The 14957-nt window shown below is 38.4% G+C and overlaps 2 protein-coding genes across 4 annotated transcripts in view; one reads left to right on the top strand and one right to left on the bottom strand.

Moving 5' to 3' along the window:
* Positions 1 to 14957, top strand: part of LOC122240810 — a 117199-nt gene that overhangs the window by 42497 nt on the left and 59745 nt on the right. Inside the window, exons 3-4 of the mRNA XM_042993902.1 lie at positions 1646 to 1873; positions 2444 to 2522. Of these exons, the coding sequence (XP_042849836.1) occupies positions 1646 to 1873; positions 2444 to 2522 (307 nt within the window). The remainder of the gene's footprint in view (positions 1 to 1645; positions 1874 to 2443; positions 2523 to 14957) is intronic.
* Positions 1 to 14957, bottom strand: part of ITPRID2 (ITPR interacting domain containing 2) — a 40005-nt gene that overhangs the window by 10058 nt on the left and 14990 nt on the right. The window contains exons 9-15 of one of the 3 annotated variants that reach the window (XM_042994845.1): positions 11849 to 11921; positions 7633 to 7721; positions 4811 to 6019; positions 2435 to 2512; positions 2228 to 2355; positions 1685 to 1835; positions 549 to 614 (exon numbers count right to left, since the gene is read on the bottom strand). In XM_042994845.1, coding sequence (XP_042850779.1) covers positions 549 to 614; positions 1685 to 1835; positions 2228 to 2355; positions 2435 to 2512; positions 4811 to 6019; positions 7633 to 7721; positions 11849 to 11921 — 1794 coding nt within the window. The remainder of the gene's footprint in view (positions 1 to 548; positions 615 to 1684; positions 1836 to 2227; positions 2356 to 2434; positions 2513 to 4810; positions 6020 to 7632; positions 7722 to 11848; positions 11922 to 14957) is intronic. The other 2 variants (XM_042994846.1, XM_042994847.1) reach the window with 2 other exon arrangements.

Genomic DNA, 14957 nt, shown 5'->3' with positions numbered 1-14957 from the left:
GACTTTGGCTAAGGTTGTGATCTCATGGTCTGTGAGTTTGAGCCCTGCATCGAGCTTTGTCCTGACAGTTCAGAGACTGGAGCCTGCTTCGGATTCTGTGTCTCCCTCTCTCTCTGACCCTCCCCTGCTCACGCTCTGTGTCTCTCTGTCTGTCTCTCTCAAAAATGAATAAACGTTAAACAAATTTTTTAAATATAATAAAAATCAGACTTTTGTTCACAAAGTAGTCATCTTACAGATCCAACTACCTAAAGGACCCGTAATCAGACTGTGAAAGCATATTTCCCCTGCAGCATAAACACTTTTTATACTGCATTACTTCCTTTACACCATAAAAATAAATCACTATTGCAATTAACTAGCTTTCTACTAGTGGCCTAATATGGCAATAGACTTTCACAAGTGCCAAACTCCCTTCCAATAAATTTAGATAATACCTATTTCTGTATGTAAAAACAAAAAACATTTCATATACACTAGGAAAACTGTGTGTTTATGAAATGTTTTATCATTCCCTTCCCCAGTGATTTGAAAGGAGAGAGGCTTACTGGTTCCATTACATTCAATGGAGAAGGGCATGACAAGTTATCAGCGCTTCTACTGCCACACATTCCCTGGAAAAATAAGAACAATATATATATATATATGTGTGTGTGTGTATGAATAAATTGTTTTTTCAAATTGCAAGTGTTCCATAATAAAATGAATTGGCTAATTATTACCCTGAAACATTCCTTTATGTTGCAAAGGTCACTCTCAACATGGCACCCTATAAAATGTGTTATTATGACTAAGTGCATAAAAGATGTTCTGGTTCTCCACTGTCACCAACACACATTTCTCAGAATAATGGATTGAAACATTTTATGGAAAAAGATATTCATCAATGATAAATAATACTCTTATTCTATGCTACTCTTATTCTACATATACACATGTAATACACACACATTCTTATTCTACTCCATATGTGTGCATATGTATATGTATGTACAGAATCATTCACTGTTAACAAAAACAACTGTGTTGTTCAAATAACAAAGAGAAAAGCTCACAATTTCAACATTTCAAAACAATGCATTTTATGACTGCAAAGGTCATAGCAAAAATAATCCAATGCTGAAGTTTAAATTTCATGGAAAGAAACATTAGAAATTTGAACAGTGATACAAAATAAAGAGTGTTTTATTTTCTTGGCTGTATACATGTTTTTTGCCTTTAAAAAGATCTCATTTGATTCTGTAAAAACCATAAAGACGGGAAAAAAAATCCAAAATAAAGGAAAAATTTATAGGGAATAGTTATTTACTCAAAGGCAAAAAAAGCTGAGTGAAATATATGTTTATGTTCTTGGCAGTTAGTTACATGCAGTGATTAAAATCTATATTAGTCATGTGTTAATCCACTATCATTTTTCTTCTAAAACTAAAAAATTTTGTATTGCTCCTTATTATTATTAAGAAAATATGATTAACAATTTTCAATACATTTCTAAATACACTAAATACTTAAGAGAAGAATCACAACTTGTACATTCAACTGATTTGTGGGAAAGGATCCTTAAACATTCCGTTTGCCTCACTGCCATTAAAATAAGTGGTTTCACATTAAGGCATTTGCCCTAAACTGTGCGGCCCGTGGTAAGTCCTAAGTGAAATCCGCTGGCAACCCCCACGGCACCTACCGCAAGAGCTGAGGCGCGGAAGGGAGAGGGCATGCGCACAGCGCGGAACTGCTCCTCCAGGCCCAGCAGGCGCTCCTCCAGCTGCAGCTCCAGGTCCTGAAGCTCCATTCGGACTGAATTCCTCAGACTCTGAAGCTGATCAACTTCATACCTGTCGGTACAACGATAGGCACAAGGTTGAAAGGAGCAGTTTGGAGATTCACGTTCACAACTCTCTCACAAACTGCTAGAAGGTACTGAGATTGCAAGTTATGAAAATTAGCACAACAGTGACTGCCACAGGTGGGACCAGGAGGACGAATGGTCTTTCTTCCTCTACCCTCTCTCCCAAACAGTGAACAAAGATTACAACCACCGTCTTCCTCAATACATGGAAAGCGGTTTCATTAGTAAGACACTCTGCCTAATTTCACTCACAGGGGTTCACAAAATAAACGGTACACAGCAGTAGGCATAAAATCCAGCTTAAAAAAAAAAGGCTGATGATGCTTTTTCAGAATTAAAAGTATTTTGAGTTACATTAAGACAAAATGAACTTTTTACCTTTCCTCCTCGGTCATATGGTGATAAACCATGGTTTGCTGACGTAGCATTGCCAACTCTAAATCCATCATTTGCGTCCTAAATAAATTCAGGCTCCGCCTCATTACCTGGAGCTCCTGAAAAGTATTCTAGAATACAATATGACAAAGTTATACTTCTAAATCAGAGAAAAAACTCTGTAACACAAAAATCTAAATAAGCACTTACTTCATACAGAGGTAGAACAGATGATTTCTGAGTACTATATGGAGCAGCAGCAAGATCGGGTCCTCTCGTCACAGGGTACTTCAAAAAAGTAAGAGTCTGATTACAAATCAGTGTTAAAGTGCTTACCTCCAAATTATCTAAGGTGTTAAAAAGGTGCAATTGGGGGTCTATATATAGTTCTCTTGGAGACAACAACAACAACAACAAAAAACCAAAACCCCACTTCATATTGTAAGGAGGAACCAAATACCTCAGTCCCCAATGCTACCTATATTACTCCTATCTGTGTCAGGTAGAAGTCTGTCTATATGGAACAAAGAAGAGGCAAAGAAACAGGTATATTTCAAATCTACATCTTACGGGACTTCCCTCTTGCCTTGAGAAAGAAGAAAACAAACAAAACTCAAAAATGTAGAAGCAATAGCAGATTCGGATTATAGGAAATTACTGAGTTGGCTGGCCAGAGTAGCAGGCAGTCATCATACTGCTCACAGACATTTGAGCATCTACTGTGTGTCATTATTTTAGACAGTGAAGAAAAAAGACAAGAGCACAAAAGGCATTCCCAGCCTTCAAATGTTTTCACAGTGCAAGGGAAAAAAAAAAAAGGGAAGTGGGAAAAAACTTACAATGTTGGGGTGGGGGAGGGGAGTGCAGTGATGGAAACAAACAAAAATCTAGATTAGGTGAATGATCCTGGCACTGATGACACCTGAGCTGAGCCTTAACAGGAAACAGGCCTTGATCAGGCAGAGAAAGGCAAGGGCAAGGGACTCCAGGTTAAAACAAACAAACAAACAAACAAAAAACAGTGGCATTTGTAAAGACAGACACAGGAACGCACAGCTATTTAAAGAACTGCACGCAGGGGCGCCTGGGTGGCGCAGTCGGTTAAGCGTCCGACTTCAGCCAGGTCACGATCTCGCGGTCCGTGAGTTCGAGCCCCGCGTCAGGCTCTGGGCTGATGGCTCGGAGCCTGGAGCCTGTTTCCGATTCTGTGTCTCCCTCTCTCTCTGCCCCTCCCCCGTTCATGCTCTGTCTCTCTCTGTCCCAAAAATAAATAAAAGACGTTGAAAAAAAAATTAAAAAAAAAAAAAATAAAGAACTGCACGCAGTCCAACACAGCTGGAGCACACGCATGAAGAACGAGACTGGACAGATAGTCAAAGACAAGTCATGAAGAGCATCTGTCTACTGGGGGGTGGGAGGTGGTGAGAAGATTATTTAGCTGAGTTACTGATGGGACACCCAAGAGGAGCAGACCACATGTAGAGCAGCTGGTCTAGAAAGGTGCACCATCAAAGCGTAGGTGGGTTGAGCCCTGGAAACCCTGTGCTTCACGCAATTACAGCTGGAGAGTTAGGTATCTCACTCACAGATTTTTATAAGGAGGAAGAAAAAATACCCACATTCTGGTCAGACCGGGAGAAAATCATTAGGTAACCATCCTCATGAGGATAAAATCTGTATTTAAAAGAAAGTATACTTTGCCACTTAATAAGTTGCAAATTTGATTTTGCCTTTCCTAGTGGCATCCTTCCTATGATGTCATCATAAGAGATCTATTATATACACTGTAAACCTCCGGACTCCTAGCTGAACTCTGTGATCAGGACATTACACTGTCATTTTCTTTATTTCCTCAAACTATCTAAACACAAGTAGTGTGGAGACAGATTTAGAAAGGCAAACCTAAAGACAATTTGTTTTCAAAGCTTTTTTGGAAAATTTTTTGCAGCCCACCAACATATCTGAGCGCAGTAATTTTAAAAGTGACAAGACAGACTATTTTTATTCAAATTCACACTTTACCTGATTTTTTTTCTTTTCTGGGGCAGTTCCAGTCTTTGAACCCAGTGGAAGCAGACTAATTCTGTGCCAGGAGACCAGCATCAGGAGTCAGTAGATGAAGGGGGAAGCTTAGACAGCTATGAGCAGAGCCAGGGGAACACACGGCGACACAGAGGTCGAGGGAAGGAAAGCTTAGAAAGGAAAGAGGCAGTAAACACGATCAAACGGCAGAGAAAGGGAGGCAGCATTTGAGAGGGAAGATTTTTTAGTAATAGGTACAACCTGACTTAAAAAAAAAGACAATGGAGGATAGGCTAAAGAAGGGAGGTTACCTAATGAGCAAAATCTCTTCTCCAGAAGAGAGGGAGATTATGAGCAGAGAAATTAACCTTGTTCAGGATTAATTATAGCTTTTCCCTTAAGATAGGAGGGAAGAGTACAGGAGGAGGGCAGGTTCAGAGAAGTTTAGGCATGTAAGAAAATGAGGCTGAGGTGGTTCATGCCTGATGGGACTTTGCTTCTTAGTGAATTAAAAGGTGCTCAGATCAGTAAAAGAAAAAAAAAACCATTTTTTCCCCCTCATACCTGTGAAAGATTCTGCAGTGAGTTTCTAATATCATGCAATACTCTTCGCAACTGCATTTCAATGGCGGAAGGGGGGTTCACAGAGCACGCTCGGTAAGGGTAGGCAGCATGTCGATGCGAGTTAGGACACCCGAAAGGGGTAGTGAAGGCACTACAGGTGGCGCCTGATATGTTGGGAACACTGTGAGTGCTCAGAGTTCTCATGTGCTCACACAGGGGCCTCTCCTGCCACTCCGAGTGGGCAGAGTGAAGAGAACAGGTGGACTGAGATACTGGTGCCGGAGCATAGAGCGAACAGGAAGGAGTCCTTCGATGATGGCATTCCTCCAACCGGTTCACCTCGCTCTGAGAGGCTTCTTCTTTCTTCACAGATGATGGAGAGATGAAAATAGTGGATTTAACTAAAGACTGACCATCGTGCTCAATCACCTCTTTTTCTAATTTCTGTTCCTCTTCAGGTGTGTACTTGTAAGTGAAGGACGGTGGACTGCATCTGGTCTCTTTTCCTGGGGACAACCGAACATTGACAGAGGATACGACTCTTACCGGGCTCAATAAGGTTGTTGGTAAAGACTGAGACCTTCTTAGAGGATAGCCAGCTTTTGCAAACAAGTACCTTTGTTTTAACAGATCTTTCGATTTTATCAAGCTACGCCCTACTCTCTGATTAGACAGACTGCAAACCTTCATTTGAGCTCTTTGCAAAGCGGTATTAACTCTGTCCACAGAAGAGGGAGGCCCAGTTGTATTTTCCGAGCTCTTCTCACTGCATCTAGCTTCAATGGAAGCCAGTGATTTGAGAATATGGTGTGTGGTATACTGGGCAAATTCACATTCACTGCTTTTATCCACATCACTTTCGGCACTTGCTTCCCCCAGCAGATCCACTGGCTGTGCTGGAGACAAATGCTCTTTCACTTCAGTAATTGCAGTAATGTGGTCCCCTCCCCCACAGGGGGACTCTGTGTTCCCTGCAGGCTCAACAGCCTCGTACTGGGGGAAATTCTGGCTATCTGACCTTCTATCAGCAATTGTTGCTGCCTTCTCTCTTCCCTTCTGAAGAGGGATCAGAGACTCCTCCTCTGACTCATGAAAATAAGGCTGGTCTTGTGCTGTTGGTGTGACAAGGTCTTCACCAAATGAGGTGACCGTTGTCTCACTGTCACAACTGTCGGCACTACTCCCCATAGCCTGCAAGGACTCATGAACCTGTGAAAGGAAATGGGTGGAAAAATGGAGAATTTGGATAAGAGGGATCACTAACAAAATGCCAAACTGATATGCCGTTTCTATACTTCCAGGGTCTCCCACCTTGGTGACGGCCCTGGTGCTGCTCAAAACTGTGTTTTACTGCCCCTAGTCAGCAACTCCTTCACTTTCCCACAAAGCTTATTCCAGACCTTTACTATTTACCTCAGGTCCCCTTTTCAGCACCCATTTCCTTTTCTTCCAACACATGACACTGAGTTACTGAGAAGACGGACCGAAATTTCTTAACTTTCTTCCCCAACACCTACAAATGTTCCCCTACCTCTCCCTGCCATTCCTTCCTCTCCGTTCTGAAAGGAAATTTGCTTTTTTTCAAAGCAAATCCTCCAGTCTATACGTCTGATCACATCCTCTCCAGGACTGTGGTATTTCTGCACAATTTTATCCCAGATTTTTCTGCATCTGTCTTCTTAGAGCTCCTTCCCTTAGCCAAACAACTTTCCTGAGTCATCCCCCTTTGAAAAAGACACAAAGACCTATCACCCTTATTTGAAAAAAACAGTCAACATCCGTACCTTCTTTTCCTTATCACTTTACTCTGCCCTCATGCTTCTGCCTCATTTCTTACCTCAAAACCACTCACTCAACCACTCACCAGAAAGCTGAATTCTTATCTTTCTATGCTCACGTCCACAGATTTCCTTTCAAAAAACGCTCTCCTCCAACTCCCAGTTGTTCTGCCCACTGGATTATTCTTTCTGAGTCTCCTTAAACACTTCTCGTCTGTGTGCCCCTCAGGTACTATGTTCCTGGAGGCTCTTGTGGGTTCTCTTTTTCTCTTACCTCCAATTTTCTTTAAAGTTTGCTCCTAGATATTTTAGACAATTTCAAAATGCTTCTGTACCTTCGCATACAAGGGCTCCATATGTTACACACACAGAGTATAAACTCCTTAAGGATAAAGATGTGCCTGTTACCTGGGTTATCTAACACACTCCACCATTAAAGTCATAGAATATCCAGAAAGCTATGTAACACAACGTTAGCTATTAAATAAACAAACAAACTGAAGCAATAGTGGGAAAATAGAAGAAAAGTATCAGACAGAATAATGATCAAAATAACCTCTATTTCCTGAAAGTCAAAAAATAAAGAAGGAGGAACTCTCTTTGTTTTTAAATGTTCAGTCAGAGAGGGGGCATCTGGGTGGCTCAGGTGGTGGAGTGTCTGACTCTTGATTTTGGTTCAGGTCATGATCTCACAGTTCGTGAGACTAAGCCCGCATCAGGTTCCATGCTGACAGCACAGAGCATGCTTGGGATTCTCTCTCGCTCCCTCTTTCTCCGCCCCTCCCGCTTGCATCATAGACTCTAAGTAAATAAATAAACATTTTAAAAAATGTGTCAGTGCTTAGTCAGAAAGAGATGCAGAATTAGTGAAAACTAAAACCTATAATCAAATGCTTAGATAACACTTACGTCCTGGAGTTTTATTCTTACTGTCATTTGAAAAATAAAGATTATACAGATTCAGTCTTGAAATATATAGGTAGTGAAAAATCACCTAAATAGGAAGAAGTTGATCAGAGTGCCTACTACAATGGAAATTTTTACCTGAAGATGACTGAGGGAGAGGCAGTCTGTCGAATCTTCAGCAAAGCCACTGCTGTCAGAGTGTTGACTTGCAGTACGTAACAAATGATCTATCAAAAGACATGCAGTTAGGGCAGAACTGCTAAATAGGACTTCACTGGAAAGAAGGTCTTACAGATATCTAATTCCTGATACATGTCTGATACGTATTGATTCCTTCTTAGAAAAATATGCATCACTTATGCAAAATGTGGCTTCAAAGCACAGAAGGCAGCTTGAATTCAACCAAAAACTGAATCACATCTATCAGAAATTCTGTGTTCAGTTGCTAATTAAGTTCCGGTTTTAATATATTTTGGTATAACCAATTATCCTATCCTTGGAGGACAACTGGCTGAAAACAAGAACCACACTGATAAAAACAGGAATCCCAAAGGAAGCCACTTCCTTTATGTAAATATGTAGATATTCAGCAGGTGAAATTAGAAGTTTAAATGTAGTGTGCAAAAAAAGTTCTATTATCTTCCTAATAACAAAATAAGAATATACTTAAGGTGCCAATAAATTAAATAATTTGCAGGCAAGAGTACTTAAATGTTTCTGATGTTTCAAATGATGCAAACATTTGTAAGTCATGAAACAATGATTTCATAACAATTGCAAGAAACTCAAATAGGTTCAACTGATACATAATGTTGTTAATCTTAAAGAAACCCTGTTTGCTTTTTGGCCTAAAAACTCTAATTCCTGGTTAGTATAACCTGAAAACACTTTTTAAAATAAAAAGGCCACCTAAGCACAGCAGATCACATGGCCATCCACAGTGCAAGTTTGGGAGAAACTTTTTATCTATAACATTTACTAAGGGAGAAGCTTCATGACAAGGTCAAGTTCTGCAGAACTTCAAAAGCATCAAGCTAGGGGCACCTGGGTGGCACAGTTGGTTAAGTGTCCAACTTTTGATTTTGTCTCAGGTCATGATCTCATGGTTTGTGGGATTGAGCCCCATGTTGGGCTCTACTGATAGCTTGGAGCCTACTTAGGATTCTCTCTCTCCCTCTCTCTGCCCTTTTTCAGTATGCATGCATGCTCTCTCTCTCTCTCTTTCTCTCTCTCAAAATAAATAAATAAATAAATAAATAAATAAGCAAGCAAGCAAGCATTAAAAAATAAAAGCATCAAGCTAAACAAAGTGTGTCTTACCAAAAACCTGATAATATGTTTTAATAAAATCCAAAATCAATTAAACTTTGCCTCACTTTGAAAAATATCCCACTTGTAGCTTCAGGTTTAATCTAAGAGTATCACAGAATGGCGTAATTTTTTCTCATCATAATTTAGAAAAATTCTGTAATATTGCTTTGAAGTGAACAAAATTGTATAATGACATATAAAAAATTGATCCATACCTTTGATAGGCCTAAGTAAACTGGAACAATTGTGAAACTGAACTGGAATGAGCTGTTACCATAGGTACTAATTATGCATTATATCAACTGAGAGAATGATTAACATCTTAACGTTACAGTAGTTATCACCATAATTATGTGTTTGCATGTCTTTTTTTAGACTATGAGTCTTCTGAAGACAGAAACCTCATTTATTCTATTTTGTATCCCAGTACCTAAAACAATTTAACAATAAATAAATGTATACTGAATGAAACAATGATAACTTTCTTTTTATTTTTTTCTCATGTTTTTTATCTATCTATTTATTTATTTATTTATTATTTTTTAATATATGAAATTTATTGTCAAATTGGTTTCCATACAACACCCAGTGCTCATCCCAAAAGGTGCCCTCCTCAATACCCATCCCCCACCCTCCCCTCCCTCCCACCCCCCATCAACCCTCAGTTTGTTCTCAGTTTTTAAGAGTCTCTTATGCTTTGGCTCTCTCCCACTCTAACGATAACTTTCTTTTTAAAGCAACAATAAAATTAAACAGTCCCTTAAAGGATTTAGAAGTGAAACTGCCTATCATGTTGGGCAAAGGGCAGCGGCTGGAGCCCAGGGAAGCCAGTGATTAGCTCCGCTCAGGTCAGTTTTATCTGTTGCGGAATACAGTCTATGCTGAGTTCACCTCTGTGGTTGTTAGCCTTGAGTTCACATAGACTAGGTCAGATTATAGCCTACTCAGCCTTCACAGCAGGAGTTGGGCTGTGGAAAGAACAAGGAGGCCTGGGTTCAAGTTCCTACTTTATCATAATAAGCAGTGACTTCTCTCCTTCACAAAACAGAATAATCCTTCTATCTCACAGGGCTACTTCAGGAACTAAGTAGGGTGTAGGCGAAACTATTCTGTAAACTGTAAATCACAACCTATGTTCTTTAGGCAGGTATTTCACAAAAAACACCGTTCTCCACAGAAAAATGTGGAATTAAAAACAATCAGACCTCTGTCCTAACTGAAGAGATTTAACACTATTTCTAATTAAAAACGAGGATGTTAGAGCAAAACATTAAAGTGAGAACAAAACAAAACCTAGAATTTGTGTTTGTCCAATATCATAAAGAAATAGAACAGAACACCTGTACACTCTGCAGGACTAAAGAAAATTTGTACATCTTCTATAATAAGGAATAAGCTCTCAACATAGCTTAGTGAATGTTAGTTGTGACAAGAGTTGAGTCACTAAACTTCTCTAGACTTAAATCCCAGGACTGGATAGGAGAATTAAGATCACTCTAACTTCAAAAGCCCTATCATTAAGGTGCAAGTATTTTTTTTTTTATATACATGTACTACATGCACTATAGTGCATATATGTATAGTGCACTATATGTACTAAACTTGTGAAATGAGTATTTTACCAGTGATTCTAATTCTGTAATTATAATTAAAGATACTTCCATATCACACTATCAAAACTTGATAGAAGCTATGCTTAAAAATGATGAAAACGCTATATTATTCCCTCTCCCTCTCATGTACACACGAAACGATTTTACTGTTAATTTATAAAAATGTGATTCATAAAAATGTTAACACTTTTACATATGCCACCAGAAATAAGAGACCTCTTATTGGTAAGAGGAAGAAACTCAGATGTGGATACAAACCACATTCTGTTTTTTTCTACCACAAGGAGCTTGCTCTTGAAAGATCTTGAAGTACTTCTACAGTTTTTAATCCCTTTTTTGACACAAGACAAACTGCTTTTTCTAATGTACCCCTTGTCAACCTATCCAAAGGAAAAAATTCTTGATGGCTGTGAAGCCTGCCTTACAGCTCAGAAACACATGCATATATTTATGGACTTAAAAAGGGGACAAAGAACAGGAAAGCTCATTTTGTGTCCGACCAGAACTGTAGTGACCTAGTGAGACAGGAGCACTTAGTACCACGATGCAATAAAAGAAAAATTATATGCAAATTCTCTCTTATGAAGTCATTTCAGAGATCAGAAGAGAACAAACATGCAATTTCCTATTCCAGGAACATACATATGATCCTTTGTTTAAAAAAAAAACAAAACAAAACAGGGTGGTTCAGCATGTGTAAAGCTTTAAAAATAAACAGCCACCTTCAGTGGCCACTTTAACTTCTTTCCTTCCTCTCTCCTTTTCTCTAAATCTCAAAAGCTTTGTGATTTTAAACATCAGGCAAGTTTTTCTTGTTGCAAATTAAAAGTGAAAGAAATGAATTCAAAGGCTCTTTGGTCAATAATTAATAATTCAAGAGAAGAATGGTATCTGCAGACACTCACCTTTGATCCATAGTTTAAATTGAACTTAACTAGCTTTAACCACTACTGAAAGATGGGTATTTTTTTGCCAGAGGCATATGCATGTTTAGTAGCCATGTTTAAATCATGGAGCCATGTTTAAATTTGAACATTAGGAGCCATGTTTAAATAATGAAAGGCAGAGGTGGATAATACAAGTGTGTATTTCAATCATAACCACGTTAAAAGCAGGCCTGAATCTGTTGCTCTATCACTTCCCATCTAGCCCTTAGGCAGAGCTGAAGAACCATTAGAGTGCACAGAACTGCATTTCAGGATAAGCAAACAAAAATTATTTTATGGGCACAAAAGTCTTCAAGAAGATACAAAAAATTCTATAACCAAAGTATAATGAAGCGTCCATACCTGGATGCTTAAGGTTAAGCATCATAACCTTCTTTTCCACTAATAGGTACTCAAATACTGATAGGTAAACCCCTTTTCCAAACCAATGAATGACACACTTTGGTAATGTGCTTGGGAACTAGTAGACATTAGTCAACTTACCTCTTTTTGACTTGGTGAGACCTAGCTGGTAAGCGGCTGGAACATGAGGAGCTTCTCCCTCAGTACTCTGAACCTAAAAACAGTTTTAAGTAGTTACAACTTGAAAAATCTGTGATGAAGAATACCTCTTGATAATTACTTATTAAACAAATCAACACAATTAAAAGGGTATCAAAACTTTGTATTTAAAAAAGGTAAAACATCTTATCTCAAAATTGTGATAGTGTCTCACATCTCAATTTTACAGTCTATTTTCCAGTTAACAATAGGACTGAATGTCTGTAGCTAGCAATGAAAAATGACTACATGTGTAAACTACTTCATTTAAAAAATTTGCTATTAAATAAAAAATTGACCCCTAAGAAAAAGTTTTTCTGTAAATGTTAAACTTCAAAGTGTAAGGCCAATCCTGGGAGAAATGCCAATGACTTTGCAGCAGACCATGACTGACACACAGCTGAGGCAACTACAAGTCTTGTATCTTTAAAAAAATGCATATTATGCTCCCATTAGAAAAGTTTCTAAGATCCCCCAAATTCTGAGTTATGAAAAACCACTCTTGTATACAACTGCTTTGTCCTAACATAAATGGTCTTTTAAGATATAAACTAGGAGTTCCAAAAAAAAAAAAATGTTTCATTACAGAACTAAACTGTTGAAAGATCTTCCATAAATCCTCCCTGAAAACTATATTCAGAGAAGATATAAACCAAAAAAGTTTTCTTTTTATGTATCTCCCCCCAACCTGTACAAATACATAATTTAGGAATTTTCAGACTCCTTATTCACCACATCTATCCCATTCTGCAAATACTCTATTTTATAAAAAAATGTTTTAATGTTTATTTTTGAGAGAGAATGTGAGCGAGAAAGGGGCAGAGAGAGGGAGACAGAATCTGAAGCAGGCTCTAGGCTCTGAGCTGTCAGCACAGAGCCTGACATGGGGCTCGAACCCAGGAACCCATGGGATCATGACCTGAGCTAATGTCAGACACTTAAACAAATGAGCCACCCAGGTGCCCCTGCAAATACTCTATTCTAATATAACTAACTCTATATTAAAAATAAACATCTGGGGAGGGTGAGACACTAATTTCTAACACTACTTTGCAATGATTAGTACTTGAAATAATAAATCACATCCTAGTAAAGTAGACAAACTAGCCAAACAAGGTTTTCAACCTTGAATAAATAAGAAAGCAATTAGCAAACAGGTTTTAGGTAGAATGCTGGTAGTTTTGAAGTATGAACCCCTTCAAGAATAAGAAATAGTCCATAGGAATGAAAGCGGAATGACAAACATGGGGAAAAAATGCTCAAAGGCTAAAGATATTACCCAATTTAAAAACTGCTCTGATTGTGATATTTTTGTTCTACACAGTTCCATGAACCCAAAGTTCATGAATCTTTTGAGAAATAAAACACACTGGTCATTTAAAACCACCACCTATAAATTATTATATAAAATAGTTTCTAACCTCTTTGTTATTACTCAGAAACTATGTATATATTCTTCAAAGCAGCAGACATAAGTTCAACAGGAAAACCATTGTTTTGTGTGCAAGGAGACAAAATGCATTTTCTTTTTAAATTCAACAAAAGCTCTATTATTAGTCTCTATTCAGGCCTACCCTACTTGAAAGAGTTTTCTGTTAAAGGAAATATCAAACAGACCAAAGAAGTATAACAGAAATCCAAATTCCTCTTTGATTTTATTCTAGGATTCTCAGTTAAGACACGGCGTTGTGATATACCAAATTCTACTCTCCCCTTTTAAAATGTAGAATTATCACATAGTCCATTCCTTAGATTTATAAAATTAGTCACAACCTTAGATTTATAAAATTAGTCACAAAACATGTCTTTAATGAATATGTATCTTCAATAATCTTTTAAGATGCTACTCAATGCCAAAACAAAGTAAAAATTTTAAAGTACAAAAACTACAAACTCCATTAATTAATTCAAAGAAAAGGACCCTTTAAAAAGAACTGAGGGTCATTTTTTACTAATAAAACTACTAAAGTGAGGATTCTTCTTCCCACTTAACAAAAACTCATCAATCGCTTGTTGAAGACAGAAGAAGACATGCTAGGGGCAAGTTACATTTCATAGCTTAGCATGTGTTAGTACTGGTCACAGCTGTGCAAAGGAAAGTAGTCAAATCTGACATGGAGTACAGCACAGAAAATTATGAAGCAAACAAAACTTGGATCTATTTATGTGGCAGGATACTCAACGGTTTCAGATCCTCAGTGGAGTTCTGGTCATTCGTTACAGATTGCCTTTTATTCAATTAACTATAGCTGAATATCAATAACTGAATTGGGTAATGGAAAATGGGTATTCACTACACAATGTTTCTAATCTCTAGGTAAGTTGAAATTTTCCATAATAAAAATTACCCCAAAACCCCCATGCCAAAATGATAAAATCGCTTGGTCTCAAATGTTTTGAGGTTTAAAACTGTATTGAAAGGGCGCCTGGGTGGCTCGGTCAGTTGAACATATGACTCTTTAAAAAATTTTTTCTTTTAATATTTAAAAAAATTTTTTAAAAATGTCTATTTATTTGTGACACGAGAGACAGAGCATGAGCCGGGGAGGGGCAGAGAGACAGGGAGACACAGAATCCGAAACAGGCTCCAGGCTCTGAGCTGTCAGCACAGAGACCGATGTGGGGCTCGAACTCATGAACCACGAGACCATGACCTGAGCCGAAGTCAAACACTTAACCGACTGAGCCACCCAGGTGCCCCAAATGTTTATTTATTTTTGAGAGAGACAGACAGACTGAGAGTGGGGAAGGGACAGAGAGACAGGGAGAGACAGAATCTGAAGCAGGTTCCAGGCTCTGAGCTGTCAGCCCAGAGCCTGACGTAAGGCTTGAACTCACGAACCACAAGATAATGACCCGAGCTGAAGTCAGAGGCTTAACCACCTGAGCCACCCAGGTGCCAGAGCATGACTCCTGATTTCGGCTCAGATCATCATCTCACGGTTTGTGGGATTGAGCCCCGTCGGACTATGTGTTGTGTGTGTTCTCTCAAGATAAATAAACTTTTAAAAAGATATAGTTTTAATAAATGTTTTATTAAAACTTTCTGAGA

Source organism: Panthera tigris, chromosome C1 (assembly GCF_018350195.1).
Source record: "Panthera tigris isolate Pti1 chromosome C1, P.tigris_Pti1_mat1.1, whole genome shotgun sequence".
Lineage (NCBI taxonomy): Eukaryota > Metazoa > Chordata > Mammalia > Carnivora > Felidae > Panthera > Panthera tigris.
The sequence above is the reverse complement of the archived record's forward strand: the minus strand, read 5'-3'. Positions and strand labels throughout refer to the sequence as shown.